Source organism: Thermomyces dupontii (genome assembly GCF_041956625.1).
Source record: "Thermomyces dupontii strain NRRL 2155 unplaced genomic scaffold VTN31scaffold_8, whole genome shotgun sequence".
Classification (NCBI taxonomy): Eukaryota; Fungi; Ascomycota; class Eurotiomycetes; order Eurotiales; family Trichocomaceae; genus Thermomyces; species Thermomyces dupontii.
In genome coordinates this window covers 492,795-510,986 of record NW_027192314.1, presented here as the reverse complement: position 1 = coordinate 510,986, position 18,192 = coordinate 492,795, and the positions used below count along the sequence as shown (strand labels likewise).

General features: G+C 52.6%; 8 protein-coding genes across 8 annotated transcripts; 4 read left to right on the top strand and 4 right to left on the bottom strand.

The window, feature by feature from the left end:
- Positions 1–638: 638 nt before the first annotated feature.
- Positions 639–3,065, top strand: VTN31DRAFT_6969 (uncharacterized protein; the record flags this gene model as incomplete). Its single annotated transcript, XM_069407637.1, has 5 exons — positions 639–1,089; positions 1,166–2,166; positions 2,228–2,589; positions 2,645–2,796; positions 2,854–3,065. The coding sequence occupies 5 exons, from the start codon at positions 639–641 to the stop codon at positions 3,063–3,065; spliced, it is 2,178 nt and encodes a 725-aa protein (XP_069258272.1).
- Positions 3,066–3,694: 629 nt separating this feature from the next.
- VTN31DRAFT_6968 (uncharacterized protein) lies at positions 3,695–4,639 on the top strand (the record flags this gene model as incomplete). The annotated part of the gene is made up of 3 exons (XM_069407636.1): positions 3,695–3,732; positions 3,800–3,911; positions 3,998–4,639. The coding sequence occupies 3 exons, from the start codon at positions 3,695–3,697 to the stop codon at positions 4,637–4,639; spliced, it is 792 nt and encodes a 263-aa protein (XP_069258271.1).
- A 163-nt stretch (positions 4,640–4,802) lies between these two features.
- Positions 4,803–5,626, bottom strand: VTN31DRAFT_6967 (uncharacterized protein; the record flags this gene model as incomplete). Its single annotated transcript, XM_069407635.1, has 2 exons — positions 4,803–5,514; positions 5,577–5,626. 2 exons carry the CDS (start codon positions 5,624–5,626, stop codon positions 4,803–4,805), a joined length of 762 nt encoding a protein of 253 aa, XP_069258270.1.
- A 471-nt stretch (positions 5,627–6,097) lies between these two features.
- Positions 6,098–7,181, bottom strand: VTN31DRAFT_6966 (uncharacterized protein; the record flags this gene model as incomplete). The annotated part of the gene is made up of 3 exons (XM_069407634.1): positions 6,098–6,607; positions 6,660–7,021; positions 7,088–7,181. 3 exons carry the CDS (start codon positions 7,179–7,181, stop codon positions 6,098–6,100), a joined length of 966 nt encoding a protein of 321 aa, XP_069258269.1.
- A 493-nt stretch (positions 7,182–7,674) lies between these two features.
- Positions 7,675–8,200, top strand: VTN31DRAFT_6965 (uncharacterized protein; the record flags this gene model as incomplete). The annotated part of the gene is made up of 3 exons (XM_069407633.1): positions 7,675–7,716; positions 7,797–8,010; positions 8,067–8,200. 3 exons carry the CDS (start codon positions 7,675–7,677, stop codon positions 8,198–8,200), a joined length of 390 nt encoding a protein of 129 aa, XP_069258268.1.
- A 530-nt stretch (positions 8,201–8,730) lies between these two features.
- Positions 8,731–11,109, bottom strand: VTN31DRAFT_6964 (uncharacterized protein; the record flags this gene model as incomplete). Its single annotated transcript, XM_069407632.1, has 4 exons — positions 8,731–10,324; positions 10,380–10,443; positions 10,497–10,839; positions 10,900–11,109. 4 exons carry the CDS (start codon positions 11,107–11,109, stop codon positions 8,731–8,733), a joined length of 2,211 nt encoding a protein of 736 aa, XP_069258267.1.
- Positions 11,110–11,993: 884 nt separating this feature from the next.
- On the top strand, positions 11,994–14,585 carry VTN31DRAFT_6963 (uncharacterized protein; the record flags this gene model as incomplete). Its single annotated transcript, XM_069407631.1, has 3 exons — positions 11,994–12,273; positions 12,330–12,857; positions 12,934–14,585. The coding sequence occupies 3 exons, from the start codon at positions 11,994–11,996 to the stop codon at positions 14,583–14,585; spliced, it is 2,460 nt and encodes an 819-aa protein (XP_069258266.1).
- A 726-nt stretch (positions 14,586–15,311) lies between these two features.
- On the bottom strand, positions 15,312–17,046 carry VTN31DRAFT_6962 (actin; the record flags this gene model as incomplete). Its single annotated transcript, XM_069407630.1, has 6 exons — positions 15,312–15,542; positions 15,597–16,368; positions 16,450–16,480; positions 16,628–16,683; positions 16,861–16,891; positions 17,040–17,046. The coding sequence occupies 6 exons, from the start codon at positions 17,044–17,046 to the stop codon at positions 15,312–15,314; spliced, it is 1,128 nt and encodes a 375-aa protein (XP_069258265.1).
- Between the last annotated feature and the right edge of the window lie 1,146 nt (positions 17,047–18,192).

Sequence of the window (18,192 nt, the reverse complement as noted above, 5' to 3'; positions counted from 1 at the left end):
AGCTTGTTGTCGCGACGTCCCTCGTTTGGCGCGTCATGTTGACAGATGCCAAAGATCTTTATTCGATTCGGAAACTGTCCAATTACCATAAAATCCCCCAAATGAGTCTTTGGGCAGATCGACACATCAGCGAGTGTGACTATATCGACCGTCTGGCTGAGTTTTTGGCTGACTTAGTAGCAAAATCTTCCTTCCCCTTCGCTGTCAAATTTCAACTCCAGATGCTTGCATGGAACGGCGAATTATCGATTTCCAACCTATCCAACTTATACTCCTGTATAGATGAGTTACTGACGAGGAATCCGCCCAAAATTGTCGCCAAAATCCTCAAGAAGCTGCCGGCCAATCTGTACCCGCCATACCCCCATGCAAACTGTGTCGATTTCAATGTTCAGGCGATTCAACAGCACATATTAGATCTTGAAGCTGCATATCATGCCAGAGATGACTCTGAAACGGGCCAGCGGGTCTATGTGCCTCAAAACACAGTGGACATTCACAGAGCCAGTGTGACTCCGACAGGTATCTATTTATATGGTCCATACCCGGAAGCCTTGAATCGCGTGCTCCGTCGATTTTCTGATTATGTCGACTTCTTCCTTCGGGTGGAATTCGTCGACGAAGCCGGCGATTCCATCATGTACGACCCAACGTCCGATTTGGAAGAGATTTTCAACGGCAGATATGGAGAGGTCCTGCGAGATGGCATTGTCATTGCCGGTCGGCATTTTATGTTTCTTGGGTTCTCACACTCGTCATTGAGATCACGATCCTGCTGGTTTCTGGCTCCGTTCCAAGCCGGCGGTGAGTTGATCACAGCCGATATATTGATCCGCAAACTCGGTCACTTTGAACACATCTTCTCACCCGCCAAGTTTGCCGCGCGGCTGGGACAGGTTTTTTCTGATACTCGGGCTTCGATCCCGATCGATCGGAACATCGTCACCGTCACACCGGATATCAAAAGAAACGAAAGGGTTTTCAGCGATGGTTGCGGGACTTTGTCAAAAGACATCCTGACCAGAATCTGTCGCGAGTACTCGCGGCGTGTAAAAGCGAGACCGACTGTGTTCCAGATACGACTCTCAGGTATGGATCATGACAAAGAAAGTTTGTCAATTGTAGGAAGTCGATACTGACATTCCCGTGCACTTTCTCTTTCCAGGTGCCAAGGGAATGCTTTCTTTGGATAGCACCCTTGAAGGTCCACAGATCCGCCTTCGGCCATCCATGATCAAGTTCGAAGCCGACGACTGGAATCTGGAAATTTGTGACTCAGGAATCAGCAAGCTACCTTGTTTCCTCAATACTCATCTGATCAAGGTCCTTGAAGATCTCGGAGTCGCTGGCGACGTGTTACTTGAACTGCAGAAAGAGGAGATTGAACTTCTTCGAGATACCATCCGCTCTGCTCGCCGGGCAGCCCATTTCTTGGAGCACCAGGCACCTATCGCAGAATCCACCAGATTACCTTATCTGGTTGGCGTCCTCGATTCATTGGATCTGCATTTCAGTCAGGATCGATTCTTGAACCAAGTCATTGAACTTGCAGTGCTCGTCAAGCTGCGGGACCTCAAGTACCGAGCGAGGATTCGTGTGCCCAATGGTGTAACTCTGTTTGGGATCATGGATGAGACTGGCTTCCTCAAGGAAGGAGAGATATATGTTCCCATCCTGAACGATCGTTCCCAGACCGAGGCCATCATCGGCGAGAATGTCATTGTCACCCGGTCTCCGGCTCTCCATCCTGGTGACGTACAGCTTGCAAATGCAGTCGACGTGCCAGATGGTTCCCCTCTTCGTCAACTTTATAACTGTGTAGTCTTTAGCCAGCATGGCAGCCGGGACCTGCCGAGTCAACTGAGTGGCGGTGATTTGGATGGTGACTTGTTTAGTGTCATCTCCGACAAACGTTTCCGACTTCGGCGAACAGCACGGCCGGCCAGCTATCCGCGCAGCGAGGAAGTCGTGCTCAATCGCCCCGTGACACGGAATGACATCTCCGAGTTCTTCGTCACATTCCTGCGTCGTGACCAACTTGGGCGCATTTCCCAGGCCCACAAGGTCTTTGCCGACCGGAACGAAAAAGGGACCTTTAGCAAGAATTGCCTGGAGCTGGCGGCGTTGCATTCGATGGCGGTCGACTTCTCGAAAACGGGAAAGCCGGTAGGCTAAATAGTAATTCTGAATAGGAATTTTTGTGCATTGCAAAGTTGACAAGAACCAGGTTGATCCCGCCAAAATACCTCGCCCGCCACCTCTTCGACCCGATTGGATGAAGCCTGGACCGCGAGTCAAGGTTGCTGATGATCTCAACGCCCTCCTGGCCGAGGAGAAACATCCAGCCGAAGACGATGATCTCGATGACAGTGACAGGCGGCCAGCAATACGCTACTACAAAAGCCAGCGCATTCTAGGACAACTCTATCGGGCAATCGACGAGAGAGAGTTCCTGCATGATTCGCGGAGGATCTCGTCGGAGAAACCGTCTGCCGATGTCCTTGGCGCCTTATGGGACTATGTGCAGCGACAAACCGCGATGTTCGAATGGAGACATTGTATCCCAGTCGGATATCAAGCAAAGAACAGGTACATGCCCTCCTCCAATGGACAATGTCCATTGTTCTCACCTCTTGTTGCACAGTTATCAAACTTACCTCGACGAGCTGATGTGGGAATTCTCTGATATGCCATGGAGATCGACCTTGACTGAAGCTGAAGTCTTCATTGGCAACATCATGGGGGACAGCAAGCAGACGGTACGGAAGAGAGAGAATTCAAAGAAACTGAGAGACGGTGAGTGATTCCCTTCTCACTGGCGCCGTGGTTTGGGGATTGACGAGTCCATGATAGCTTACGACGATCTGGTTACTTGGACCACCTCGTTCATCACTGGGCTAGAAACCGACGAGACGGATGAATCACTCGCGCGATCCATAGCCACTTTCTATGTTGCGCTGACGGATCAGGCCTGTAGCATGACCGCCATCCGCAGATGCAACAGCTTTCCTTGGATTGCAGCGGCCGTTTGCTTGCAGGAGGTAGACAAGTTGCTCATGCATTGAACTTGACATTTGAGTACTTTCAAGGCTTTGGAGACGATTGGTAGAGCACCAACTGTCGGAGATGAAGCGATATGATGGCCCTCTCGTGGTCAATTTATCTCCATGATGAAACTGACTCAACTTCAGTTCAGAGTAACCTGCTAGCACTTGAGTAATTACTACTTTACTCATATGTTACTTCACATGGGAAGCTCGGTGGATAAAATTCAGAGCAACCATTGCGTAATTGAACATAGCCCTGTTTCGCACGTCGAAGTCCTGGATAGTCGGTTATTAACAATCAGAGAAAGTCATCACTGATGGTTCGAAACTTCGATGAGACTGCAGTACGGAGTCCTGCATTCCGGGTAGTTCTGACCCCTCTTGGCCGGACTACGAGTAGTTGTGGCTTGACAGCTCGAGCCACACATGTGGCTGGAGCTCCCAATACCTAACCAAAACGCGTCGTCGTTGTGCCTGGTGTCATCATAGCTTCGATTTCGATCCCAACGTCCCGGCCACGGAATTGCTCTGTCTTTGTTCAACATCACTCCAATTTGACACGTCTGGAAAGCTGAGAGTCATCCCGGCACTTTCGTCTTCCCAAAAGGTTCCCTCGCCGCCCCATACTTTGGCGACTACCTTCCGTCATGTTCAGGAACAACTACGATAACGATTCCGTAACCTTGTGAGTGTGAGCCGGGGGATGTGCATCGGACCTGGCCGGAATGCTGACTGTGGATTCTACGCGATAGTTCGCCGCAAGGCCGGATATTCCAGGTCGAATATGCTCAGGAGGCCGTAAAGCAGGGGTCGGTAGTGGTCGGGATTGTGAGTAAGACGCATGCGGTGCTTGCCGGGTTGAAGGTAGATCTCGACTTTTCTTTTACAGTTTCGATATTCTTTTTTTCCTACGGCGTTGCGGAAGAGCTGACCGCATGGTGATATTGTAGCGCAATGCGGAAGAGCTCTCCTCATACCAGAAGAAAGTGATCGAAATCGACTCGCACCTGGGAATCGCGATTGCGGGTCTTGCGTCTGACGCCCGTGTCCTCTCAAACTTCATGAAGCAGCAGTCTCTAAGTTCACGGCTGACGTACGGACGGGCAATCTCGCTCGAGAAGATTCTCTCGCAGATTGGCGAGCGCGCACAAACAAACACACAGATCTACGGGAAACGGCCGTACGGTGTAGGACTGCTGGTGGCCGGGGTGGATGATTCGGGGGCTCATCTGTACGAGTTCCAGCCATCTGGACTGACGCAAGAGATGATTGCTTGCGCGATCGGAGCACGATCGCAAATGGCGCGGACGTATCTCGAAAAGAACCTTGACCAGTTTGCCGACAGTTCAAAGGAGGAGCTTATTGCACATGGTCTCAAGGCGCTCAAGGAGACGCTCTCGCAGGATAAGGAGCTGACCATCGAGAACACAACGGTGGGCGTGGTGGGGATAGCTCCGCCAGGCTCAAAAAACAAGATCGAGCCATTCAGATTGTATGATGGACAGGATGTCGCCCCTCTGTTGGAGGCATTGGACGGGTCTAGTTCTAGCGGAGAAGGAGAAGAAGGCGGCGCTATGGAGGTAGATGCATGATCATGTTTGCCGGGCTTGCACCACACAAGACTGCCCTTTTAACAAATGCTTGTTGAACGATGGAATTTCTATCAGGACATGAGTTTGGAATTGGATCATTTCACGTAGACGTCTATCGCCATGCATACAACATTTTGCAAACCGCTCTTTCTATGAAGCCTTTCTATTCCTCGCCCCAATTCAACTGGAACCGGTCCACGCTAGCCTTGTAGCTGAGCAGCTTGGGCAGGACGTCCTCGACCTTGGTAACGGGAACGAGGATTTCGCCGTTGGCTTTGCTGACGAACCCCTTTTCCACGGAGTTCCGGACCCAGTCCAGGAGGCCGTCCCAGTAGCCGTTGATGTTCAGGACAACGATGCCGGCCTTGTGAATACCCAGTTGGTTCCAGGTGGTCATCTCCATGACCTCCTCGAGGGTTCCGAAGCCGCCGGCGAGCGCGACGAAGCCCGAGCCAGGCCCACCCTCCATCACCTTGGTCGCCATCAGCCGTTTCCGCGTATGCATGTCCGGCACGATCGTCGTGACGCCGTACTCGGACTCAACGATACGTGTCCGCTTGTCCTTGATTTCGGCGGCGATTTGGCCCGTCACCGTCCGCTCATGCGTCTTGCCCGACCCCGTCTGCACCTGGCCTGTCCCCGCATCGGCTTCCTTCGCATCCTTGTACCCTTCTTCCACCTTCACCAGTGCCCGCGGAATAATCCCATGGACCGCCTGCGGCCCAGATAGCGACACCAGCGTGCGGGCAATCTCTCCCATGATCCCATTCGTGCCTCCCCCGTATACCAGCTGGACGTTGTGCTTGTGGAATTCTCGGGCCAGGGCCCGCGCGGCCTCCAGATGCGCGGGATCAGACCCCGCCACCGATCCGCAGCTGGAAGCCTCAGCAGTCAGCTTTCTCGTCACATTGCGAGATCTCGTACGAAATCAACATACAAGACGCAGACGACTAATGGCTTGGTTTCCTCCGTTGCTGTTGGGCTCATTTTTGCCTCCGTTTCTGTCACTGTGATACGACGGAAGTACCAAAGTTAAAGACAAAGAAATCTATGCAGCAGTGTCGTAACAGGAGACAGTACCAATCACACCGCCACAAAGGAAAAAATTTCAACAATGGAGCAATTCTATGGCCGTTGTGGAAGAATGGCGGTCGTATCCCAGATTTCAACTTGTATTTCAACTGGAACACAGATCCAGTGGATGAGTCAATTCTGGGGCGGCTTTCCATCGGGTACCTAAGATCTCGAATCATATTGGGCTTGCTGTCTATTTCATGGACTTTATAAAATCTACGGGTACTGTAGATAGTTCTCCCATGTCATCATTCAAATCCCGATAAACGCCAGACGTTCGAATTCTAGGGTATCAATGCAGAAAAAATGGGAACCAGAACCAACGCCCCTCCCCCACCAAGAAAGCAAATCATGATGATACAAAACCAATTCCCCAGATCATTGTCATGCTAACCTTCTTTGTTTTACCCGTTCCCTCGCGTCTGCATCACTGTCCGCACCCCTGACGCTCCGGTTTGCCGGCGTCGACGCCTCTGTAACCGGCGTTGCCGTCCTGCCAGGCGGCTGAAACGCTGGCTTGGGAGGGGGTCGGCCTACCGGGGCTGGTTCGTTGGTCTTTGAGAGAATGAATGAACCAGGCTCACCCACGAGCGGGTTCTCATCCATATACTCGTCGCCATACCTGGACAACAGGCCAAATGCTTCAATTAAGTTCCGAGTGTCGGTCACTGCATCGGCCGGTTGACTGTTAGTTTCTCCAACCGACGTCTTTGGCTGGGACTGTGAACCTGGCACTGGCGACGACTGCTTGCTTGGTTGAGATTGTGTTGTCGCCTGGACAGTATCCTGCGCCTTCGGTTCTGGTGGCAGATAAGTATGTCCGTGAGAAGGAGTGAAGATCGGAAGTGGAGAAGCAGTGTTCAGTAGTTTGGTCAGCGATGTGACAGAAGTAAGCTGTCCGGTCAGTATTTCCACTTGTCACATACTCCAAACAAACAAAACTTACGACTCGATTCCCAACGATCTTCGATATCGATGGCGCCATGTAGATGGCATCCCCGACAACATAGTATGTAGACAGCACCACGATATCATCTTCTAATCCAGGCCGCTTACGGCGCAATTGCTTCCGAATAACCCAGATGTTCCCCGGCGGATGCGCAAACGTTGTCCCCGACTGGGCGGCCGCCTGCAACGGGTCGTATGCCACGACAAACTCCAGGCCATGCATTGTCTTTAATCTGCCCTCAAAGGCTTCGCGTGTCTCGATATAATGTCGAAATGCTTCATTGTAGCTAGCTTGGATTGCCAGGGAGGCGTTATTCGAAGTCGCATCGAAAAAAGGTGACTCAGCAAAGTAAAAGAGAACTTATTCGTGCTCCAACGTCAGTCAAACGGCTCTATTCAACTGAGCTATGTCCTCGAGGAGCGTACTGTTGTTGGAGTGAAGAAAGCCTCCCATCATCTCGACATGTTGCGGCGACCGCCACAGCACCTCGTCCAACGGAACATCCTGAGACTTAGCCATTGCAAGCCTGTCTGCGGGTGAGGAACGGAACTCTGCAGCTCCAGTCAAGAAATGGCAGACTTGATCTCTTTCAATTTTTTTTATGTAGTAAAGAAGCTCGAATGTCGATCTTTCTTGCACAATATCACATGGCGGATGGGGGAAGTTTGTCTAGTTTGCATCCGACGCAGCCAATGACCCATGGGCTATTACAGAATAGGAATTTACTTAGGAATCTCGTACTTCCTGATCTTGGTAGTGATCTGACGACACCTACAGATGTCACCGTCCAGGGCCGAACTCCTGCAGCTGCTAGGCATCGTCATCACCAGAATACGCCGCCCACCACACGCCAGTCAAACTGGCATGAACAACGCCTTGCGCACAGGTCCCTAGATGCTTCAATAGCATCGTACTCTACCTGCTGCGCGCCACCCGCATCCCGCCCTGTTTTGTTCTCTCAGCTAGGCGCCTTCACATCCCACTGGCATCGACCGTACATCCTCCTTCCACCATGGCAACGCAAGGCCTCAAAACCATAATCGCGCTCTCCTTTGTACGTACTGACTCCCGCGGAATTATGCGTATCTCGCGACAATTCCGAGTGACGGAACTGACACAGCCACCGTGAACCAGGTCCTCGCGATCGGCTTCTTGCTGGTCATCCTCTCTGCGGCCCTCTGGCAAAACCTCTTCCCTCTCCTCGTCGCTGCGACCTACGTCGTCGCGCCGATTCCGAACTGGATATGCAGTCGCTTTGGGAATCCGGACGACTTTATCGAGAGCTCCGGCAGCGCCGTGGTGGACTTTGGCCGGTTTCTGACAGGGTTTTTGGTTTTGATGGGCATTGGTATGTGACGTTCAATCGCACGGGAAAATGGGGAATTGCTAATGGCTATCCTGCAGCTTTGCCAAGTGTCCTCGCGCATAGCGGTGCAATCGAGGTCCCGGCCATGATCATGTCGATTTTCGGTGGTTTGCTCATATATGGCACGATTATCAGCTTCACGCTGTTCTTCAGAGAACAGGAGGAGTTCTGAGGATGCGCGAGTGACGTTTTACATATCTTCCCTAACTTTCCCATCTTACACTGCGGAATGTATATCAGCTGTTGACGCAAGGTCATGCGATTCGTTTACGGTCTCTTGATGATTTGATGTATCAGTTCTTGTTGGCATACCGGGTTGATCCCTTGGTTCGCGGTTCTTCATTTATCAGTTCGCGATGTCCGTATATCCAATGCATCGTCTTCTGGGCGTCTCTATTATTAATGATATGGCAGGTACCCGATCTCATGTATCATAACAAATAGAGCTTTTTTTTTCCGGAATTGGCGAAATCATCTAATCTGATCATCCAACAGCCAGAACGCTGAATATGCAAACAAGTCTATATTAGAGTCGAGCATGACACAATGAGCCGTCCAACACTTCTCCAGCAAAGGCCCGATGACCCTGACATGCAGTAAATACAACTTCAAGCCAAACAACCAACCAATACCATGGGATCCCATATTATACAAGTAACCGCGCTTCATTCGCGGATGTCGCCGCAACTGAGGAGATGACGACTATTTGATGTCTCCCAGCACAACAATGCCCTTCTCTTCATCGAGCTGTCGCTGTTTCTTGCGGTACTCACGCCCTTGCCGCGCGAGCTCCCGCAACCGGCGAATGAACGCTGATGTCGCGCCGTCGGATTCATCCTCACCGCGGAACTCCAACGCCTGCGCACGGCGCTTCTTCGTCGCCTCGTACAACTTGTGGACTTGCGGACCCCGCAGTTCACTCAGTTCGTAGTCGACCGTCCATTTGTCCTCCGCAGTCAGCTTCATGGGGCGTGCAGTTCGACGCCCGTTCACGCTGGATCGGGTCCGTAGAATCAAAGCCATAACCTCACGGTTGGGACTGTCCGAAGATGACGGAGGGGTCTGTTCTCCCACTGTCTTCCCGGAAAGTATCTCTGCTTCAAGACGCTTGGCTTCTGCTTCCTCGCCAATGGACCGCAATTCCTTGGCGGACGTGTCTTCCTCTTCCGCTTCGTCCTCCGGTCGAGGATCCAAATTCAAGATCTTGCGCTGCATGCGGTCGATTTCTTCCTTATTCTTGTTTTGAATTGCCTCGATTTCCTCCAGCGTGACTGGTTCCGCAAAAATGTACATGAACGGATCATCAGTATCGCGTGTCTCGAAATGGAAGCGAAGGGACTGTTTGGGATATCTCTCGGTGACCTTGTTGAGAATTTGATTCCACAAGGCGAGACTGAGTTCGAACTCCTTGTCTCCCAGTGACGTGTCTTCCTGTCCATGCAGCGCTAGGTCCATCTCCTCTAGGCTGACGTATTGGAAACCGAAGATACGCTCAATGTTATGGAAGGCGACAAAGATGCCATCCATCCGTCCCATTCGGACCTGGAGAGAGTATTTGAGGAAGGCGGCGCGGATCATGTCAAAATATTCCCTCTCGAAGGATTCGAACTCTCCGAACCGACCCTTGATTTCATACCCCATCCCCTTTTCGGCATTCCGCGAATCCATTCGAATCGACAGAACCGCTCGAGTCTTCAGATCGAACATACCCGTGCCCGGTAGCCGTGGGTCATACGCATCCAGCTGGGACCGCATGACAAAGTCCCCAGACGTGGAATAATGGTACGCTTCAGGATTGGCCTGCTCTTCCTCCGCTGTGATCTTATTGACGTTCGATCTGCGGTACCGTTCAAACTCCTCTTTCGGCAGCGTCAGGAGCTTCTCCATCGACTTGCCGAGATTCATGAGGATGTTCGCCGTTTCGAACTCCTTGTCTGCATCGATGGCATACACACCATCCTTGTAATGCAGGAACATGGCCACCGGTGCTCTCGTCAGTCGCGTGAACGACCGCAATACTTCGGGGAACCCCCTTGACAGAGTGTCCAAGTTCAGCGCTCGCCAGGCAGACAGGAGATAGTGGAAATGGGCCAGAACGGAGGTCATGCTAGAAGAAGATCCAACATATTTCTTCCCTTGTTTCCGAGCCAAATCAATCAACATCTCATCTTTGGACGACGTGATGTACTCTTTTAGACACTGGAAATCGAATTCCGTGACAGGCATGATCGTGCCAAGGTATGGATCAAAGTTGTACACCCGCGATCGGGGGTCACGCAAGTGGTAGACACCGGGGCTAATCTCTGGTTAGTCCTTTGGTGAGCTCTCGAGCACGAGCCGTTCAAACGTACTTGAAAAGAACTCTCTCGAGGCCGTAAGACAAGCTGGGCACCTCCTTTCGGGGAATTGGCAAGGCTAGAAGCTGGTCAGAACCCTCCTTGTCGCTGACAGCAACGCGTCGAACTTACGAGTGACGGACGTCTGGTCGGAGCTCACTGAACCGGTCACCTTCTCCTTGATTAAGCTCGACGAAATCTCGCTGTTCGCCGGCTGTGTGGGTGAAGGTGTGGCCGTAGATTTGGGACTAGGCTTGGGCGTAGGTTTGGGTGTCTGCTTCACGCGTTTTTGACGAGGCGCTGGTCTCCTTCGCTGTTTCTTCACGGCCTTTGGCTTGCGCCGTGGGCTTGCTTTCCGGGTTCCTGCATTTTCGGGTGGCCGCCGAGCTTTTTGTTTGCTCCTGACTTTTCGTCGCTGGTTTGCAGGCGACTTTTTCTGTTGGTTCTGGGGCTTTGGCGTCGCATGTTGTTGAGTCTGCACTATAGATGTTAGCATTCCGAGACAAATGGCCCATGACGAAGCGTGGCGACTTACGGAATTGGTACTGCTGCCGGGTTTCCCACCGTCAAGTGAGATGCTCTCCGGAGGTGTAGGAGGTGATCGCGGTTGACTTGGGGAGTTTGGCGCGTCTGTGTAGCATCGCTTCCATCTGACAGCACCCTGAACTCTGCACGCTAGGAGACACGACCGGCAAACATTGCAGCGGACTGGGCCTGAGACAGACCGCAAAGACGACCGGAACATTCAGGCCACCTGGGCGTTCAATTTCAACGGAACAGTTATCAGACAAAACAATTTCAGCAATTGAAACTGAGACAGAGGAGGCGCCCGGAAGAGAGGCATTCAGAGTGACACTACGGTACTCTGTCGTGAAAAGATGCTTTGCACGATCCAACCAAGCTGCATGCATTTTTGTCGTTTTCTGCCGCCGCGCTCCTGAGCTGTCTTCACACCGCCTACCACGATTAGCTGTCGAGATATCGTTCAGTATCTTACGCAAATATTCAACGGCTATTCTGGGATTTCAATAAACATTTTGTATTGATATCATTGTGCATTGCGACTCAAAATGTCAAGCTGCAGAGATTCAGCAGTCTGTATTGTGTATCAATTGTTTTACAACTCATGTTCATGCTTTCATTGAGGTGAAGATAGTAGACATTCAGCTCTTGGTGCATCTGACTGACCTGTAACGGTCTGGTAAGAAACTTTTGCAATGGTGGGGTGGTAAGCTCTCCGCCAGGTATGGTACGAGAAAAAAAAAAAAGTCCTATCCTCCAACAAGACTGGATTTTGTGGCAATATTAGCGAACGATATTGTTTCTGTAGCTGCTTCGACATACTGCTGAGACAAGGTATGCCAATTGTTTCTCTGTTGTCCATATGCCATATGCGCACCCTTGTACTATCCCCGCCACCTTAGCCACCTCCATGCAGTGGTTAGGGCTTCTGGAGAAAATCTCGAGGCATTGGACTCGTCAAGTCGTTCGCCCTCAATTGCATTTGATTTCTCTTCTCGCTGTCATTCGACAATCAAGATCGCATGCTTCCAGAATTGGAATCAGGCCTTTCGCTGACTGGGTCGACCCCTAGTATCCTAGGTCGAAGCCGAAGCAGGCACGTGCAATATGATCCAGGAACGCTTGCGCGTCCTCGTTGTGGGCAATGGCGGTCGTGAACATGCGCTGGCATGGAAGCTCAGTCAATCACCCCTAGTCGAGGCCATCTTTGTCGCTCCGGGCAATGGCGGGACCGCACTGGGAACATTGCCCAAGACGGTCAACGCCAATGTTAAGGCCGATGACTACCCGGGCCTTGTCGAGCTGGCCAAGAAAAATAATATCAATCTCGTCGTGCCGGGACCGGAAGCTCCGCTTGTCGACGGCATCCAAGGCTACTTCCAGGCAGGTGAGTGGATGTCATCCGCGAGCCGCCCGACGTGGAAGTTGACCGGAAGTGTGTAGTTGGAATCAGGTGTTTTGGACCTTCAAAGGCCGCTGCACGGGTGGAAGGGTCCAAGACTTTTGCCAAAGATTTCATGAAGCGTCATGGGATACCGACGGCCAAGTATGAGAACTTCTCCGACTATGAGGCTGCCCGCAAGTATCTAGATTCTGTGGACTACGACGTTGTCATCAAAGCCAGTGGCCTTGCGGCCGGCAAAGGCGTCATCATTCCAACATCCAAATTCGAGGCGCACAAAGCCCTGAAGGAGATTATGTTGGATCATCAGTTCGGCGAAGCAGGCAACGAAGTTGTCATTGAGGAGTACCTTGATGGTGACGAATTGAGCATTCTCACGTTCAGTGATGGCTATACCATTAAATCGCTGCCTCCTGCTCAGGACCACAAGCGTGTGTTTGACGGTGACGAGGGGCCCAACACCGGTGGCATGGGCTGCTACGCCCCAACCCGGATCGCTTCAAAAGACGTGCTTGAGGAGATTGATCGCACGATCGTAGAGCCCACAATCAGAGGGATGCGAAGGGAAGGTTCGTAGTGGCCCTGTTCTGAAAACACTAGGTTGACACAAGGCATATTGCTGATGTACGACCCGACGAGGGACAGGTTATCCATTCGTCGGCATCCTCTTCACCGGCTTGATGATGACGAAGAACGGGCCCAGGGTGCTGGAATACAACGTTCGAGGAGGCGATCCGGAGACACAGACGATTCTGCCTTTACTTAGCGAGGACACCGATCTGGCAGAGATCATGGTTGCCTGCACTGAGCATTGGCTTGATGGCGTCTCCATCAAAGTCGAACCGAGATTCTCGGCGACGGTCATCGCTGTAGCAGAGGGCTATCCAGGCTCGTACGCCAAGGGCCGTCCTATTACCTTGGGTCCAACTCCTGAAGACACGATCATCTTCCACGCGGGCACTTCTCTCAAGGAGAATGTCCTTCAAACATCCGGTGGTCGTGTGATTGCGGCTACGTCCGTGGCCCCCACCTTGGAGGACGCTGTTCGCAAGAGCTATGCTGGCATTTCGACTATCCACTTTGAAGGAATGCATTATCGCAAGGATATTGCCCATCGAGCCTTCCGGGACAAGGGCGCAAGCGACAGTCTGACATACGCGGCGGCAGGTGTTTCAATCGATGCCGGCAATGAACTCGTGAGCAAGATCAAGATGTCTGTCGCTCGCACTCGCCGGCCCGGGTCGGATGCCGTCATCGGCGGGTTTGGAGGCACGTTCTCCCTAGCCGCAGCGAATCCGGCGTATCATCCACACTCGCCGACCTTGGTCGGCGCCATTGACGGCGTCGGAACGAAGCTCAAGATTGCGCATATGATGGGGATCCACCACACGGTCGGCATCGATCTGGTGGCGATGAACGTCAACGACCTCGTCGTGCAGGGTGCCGAGCCGCTGTTCTTCCTCGACTGCTACTCCTGCGGCAAGCTGGACGTCAAGACGGCGACGGCGTTTGTGAACGGCGTAGCGGAAGGATGCGTGGAGGCCGGCTGCGCACTGATCGGCGGCGAGACCGCGGAGATGCCGGGACTGTACGTGGGCGGCGTCTACGACGCTGTCGGCGCCGCCGTCGGTGCCATCCCCACGAGCGGCGAGCACGCGCGGACCATCCTCCCAGACACCACGGCAATGCGCGCCGGCGACGTGCTCCTCGGCCTGGCATCCTCCGGTCCCCATTCGAATGGGTACTCGCTGATCCGCAAGATTGTGGAGCGGTCGGGCTTCAACTACGACTCGCCCTCCCCATTCCCTGTCGGACCAGCCGCGTCAAAGTGGGCATCATCCGAGGGCACCATCTCCCTCGGTCAGGCGCTGCTCACTCCGACACGCATCTACGTCAAGCCGCTCCTCAAAGCCCTCCAAGTGCCCAGCACGATCCCTTCCGCAACCTTCGCCTCTGCGATCAAGGGCATGGCGCACATCACCGGCGGCGGACTCGTCGAGAACGTGCCCCGCATGCTGCCCACGACGCTCGCTGCCCATATCGATGTGACTACCTGGCCCTTGCCGCCCGTTTTCCAATGGCTGAAGAAGGCCGGCAACGTGGAATCCAAGGAAATGTCCCGCGCCTTCAACTGCGGCATCGGTATGGTTCTGGTGGTGGAGCGCGATTCCGTGGCCGCCGTAAAGAGCGTCCTCGAAACAGAAGGCGAAACCGTCTACACTATCGGCCAATTGATCACGCTCGAGAAGGAAGGGGAGAACTGTAAGCTGACTGGTTTGGAATCGTGGGATCTGTGACTCTTCTTCCTAGAAGTACGCCAAAATAACTACTTCTTTATTCAACACTTGCGCTAACACCTAGAGTGCACGAATGAATGAATGTTCTCATGATCACGTTAGCTACAGCAGCGAATGGTGTTAATGAAGCTGCAGCGCTCTAGTTATTGAGGAATATAGGTACTGTAGACAGGGATTAGTTTTTGCCGAGTCCATCCTGGTTGATGGGATCGAATGATAACCTCTTGCTCATTGAGTAGTGTAGACTTCACTTCACCCATGGGCAATAATGACCTGGACAACTCGGAGTTCGTTCATGTAGGGCTTCAACAGGTCGGCCTCAGCAGATGCATAAACAAAGTCATAAGATATGGTTGATGTCACTACATTCAAGAACATAATGTCCTTGTTTTAAGTCCACTAAACTATGTATATTCTCACTCTAATCACTGAACAAGGGCACAAAAGCATGTCTACAAATACCGACCGCCAGGTTCGACTTGAATTTGTTCTCTCTCCTCTAACACGGGAATAAAGAAAAGGAAATCATTTTCATACAGCCCAAGCTTTCCAGTTCACAAAATCGACAGAAAGCAAGAAGACTAGACGGGAACCGCAAGTCAAGCGCCTCCAGAGCAAACCCGAATTCGCGTAGGAAAAGAAAGCTTGTGATTTGCTATATACACACCCAATCAAGTCAGAATCCCACTTTTGCTACACCAGCTTGGATAGTAGTCCGGTCCTACCTTAGAAGCACTTGCGGTGCACGATCGAAGGGCCGCTCTCGTCGTACTCCTGCTTCGAGACCCACATCTGCTGGAAGGTCGACAGCGAGGCCAGAATCGAACCACCGATCCAGACAGAGTACTTGCGCTCCGGAGGAGCAATGATCCTGATCTTCATCGACGACGGGGCGAGAGCAGTAAGCTCCTTCTGCATACGGTCGGCAATACCCGGGTACATGGTGGTACCACCAGACTACCAAGGTGTTAGCGTGCGATATCGCGGGAGGGCAACATCGAGAGAACGTACCATGACAATATTGCCGTACAGATCCTTACGCACATCGACATCGCACTTGATGATCGAGTTGAAGGTGGTCTCGTGGATACCACCGCTCTCGTGACCCAAGACAGCAGGGTTGAAGAGAGCCTCCGGAGCACGGAAACGCTCATTGCCGATGGTGATGACCTGACCATCAGGAAGCTCGTACGACTTCTCCAGAGTGGAGCTCTGAGCAGCGGTCTGGAGCTCCTGCTCGAAGTCGAGAGCAACGTAGCAGAGCTTCTCCTTGATGTCACGGACAATTTCACGCTCGGCAGTCGTGGTGAAGCTGTAGCCGCGCTCGGCCAGGATCTTCATCAGGTAGTCCGTCAGGTCACGACCGGCGATATCGATACGCGAGATGGCGTGCGTCAGGGCGAAACCCTCGTAGATCGGGACAGTGTGAGTGACACCATCACCGGAGTCGAGGACGATACCAGTGGTACGACCCGAGGCGTACAGAGACAGGACGGCCTGAATGGAGACGTAGAAGGCCGGGGCATTGAAGGTCTCGAAGACGATCTGGGTCATTTTCTCACGGTTGGACTTGGGGTTGATGGGTGCCTCGGTCAAGAGGACGGGATGCTCCTCGGGAGCGACGCGCAACTCATTGTAGAAGGTGTGGTGCCAGATCTTCTCCATGTCGTCCCAGTTGGTGACGACACCATGCTCGATCGGGTACCGCAAACTCAGGACACCACGCTTCGACTGGGCCTCATCGCCAACGTACGAGTCCTTCTGACCCATACCAATCATGATACTGTACAGTGTTAGAGAAGGTATCCTCTAAAGCAACGATGCCCGTTGCGAGGGAATCACTGCCAGTGGGAGGGGGAATTACCCATGATGACGAGGACGTCCGACAATGGACGCTAATCTTTTGTCAGCAAGGCATGCGTGGAAGCATTGAGCGACCGCGCCAAAGCCCCGAGCGAGTTGAGCAAGAGCGTTCGAGATGCGCTACCTTGCTATCTCAGGGCTCGGGAGGTCGCGAGGGGCACAGTGGGGTCGGGACTTACGGAAAACAGCTCGGGGTGCGTCGTCACCGGCGAAGCCGGCCTTGCACATACCCGAACTGGCGATCAACTGTCAGTTTGAATTTCAATGTCTAGACTCGAGAGGGCGCGATCGCAGGCCGCCCTCTACCCCTATCCCAAGCTTCGATGGGGAAGCAGGAAAAGAGGGGAGGGGAGGGGGGGGGGGGGGTTAGGAGGTGGGATGGCCTGGCGCGACCGCAGCGGGAACAACATACCCATTGTCAATAACGAGGGCAGCAACTTCCTCTGTACAACACAACACGGGTTAGCATTGTCCGAACAGTGGTTGTGGCATTGCGAGTAAGCGGCCCAGGGGAGCAGAAGTCGCTGAGGTGTCCAGAGAAAATGGGGGCCTGGCTCCCCAGGAGGAGGGGGGGAAACACCGCAAGCCTACCTTCCATGGTGACGGAGGTGAATTAAAAGAGTAAAAGAAACAACTAGGCAAGAAACAGGCGAAAGAAAGGGTCAACGATGATGAGAATCGATGGGAAAGATGGGAGAGAGAGGACTCAGAGAAAGATGATGATCAGGAAAGTTAAGTGGGAAGCGAGAGAAACGACTCAGGAGTGGTTTAGCCTGGCGGGTTGGCAAGATTGGCAACAACGCACTTGGCCACAACCTCTTTCCCTCCAGGCGCTGAATTAATGTACCTACCTTACTTTCCAGTAACTACTCCCTATTATACTATTTATTTGGTATCTGCCACTCCCAAACTCTTTACAAGAAGCAACTCCTCGATTCCAGCTGTGTAAATTCTCGACTACCTGATACAAATTATTCTGTACTGTACTGTATTCTATTTCCCATGTCCTCCCAGGCAACCCAGAGCCTCGGGGGTGTGTGAGCTGAGCGGTGGACGGGCCTGCTGAGTGGGACTAGGCCACTCCTGTCTCCCTGGCGATCCAGTTGTCCCTTTGCCATCACAATGTTTCCTCGCTCATGCCGTACGGAGGAGAGAAACATGATCAGGCATAACAATTTTTCGACTGTGGCAAGTTTCCATTGCCGCGCGGCTCGATGGATCAACACGTTGAATCCTCAGCGGAGTAACCTCCAGTACTCGTACGCTGCGACTTCTCCGGGAAACGAAAAAATACAGCTGCCTCAAAGACAGGAATGGACGCTGCAAGCCTGCAAGACTCATCCGGCTTTTCCGCAGTATCAAGCGACACATTCTCTACGAATGGAGGGAAAATATATAGGTATCTACATCCTCCGTCCAGGGTTTTACGAGTACAAATTACCAGCGGCCAGACACCGCCATTTGTCTCTCTTCTTTCCCCCAGTGTGAAGAAGCGGCGAAGTTAAGGCTGAAGCTCCAGCCACACGAAGCGGGGTACTGGACCATTCCAATCTGGCAAGCCACAAGACACGAGTTCGTCATAAGCCCTCGATTTGACAGCAGGGGGAATGGAATTTTTAGCAATTTGACCGATTGAAAGTCATACCAAGGTACATTACGAGCCCCTCCGTAGGCTCCTCGGATGCAGCTTTAAGTTTGGTGTTGCAGTCATTCTCTCATGTCATCTCCCTCGGTCCCTTGCATC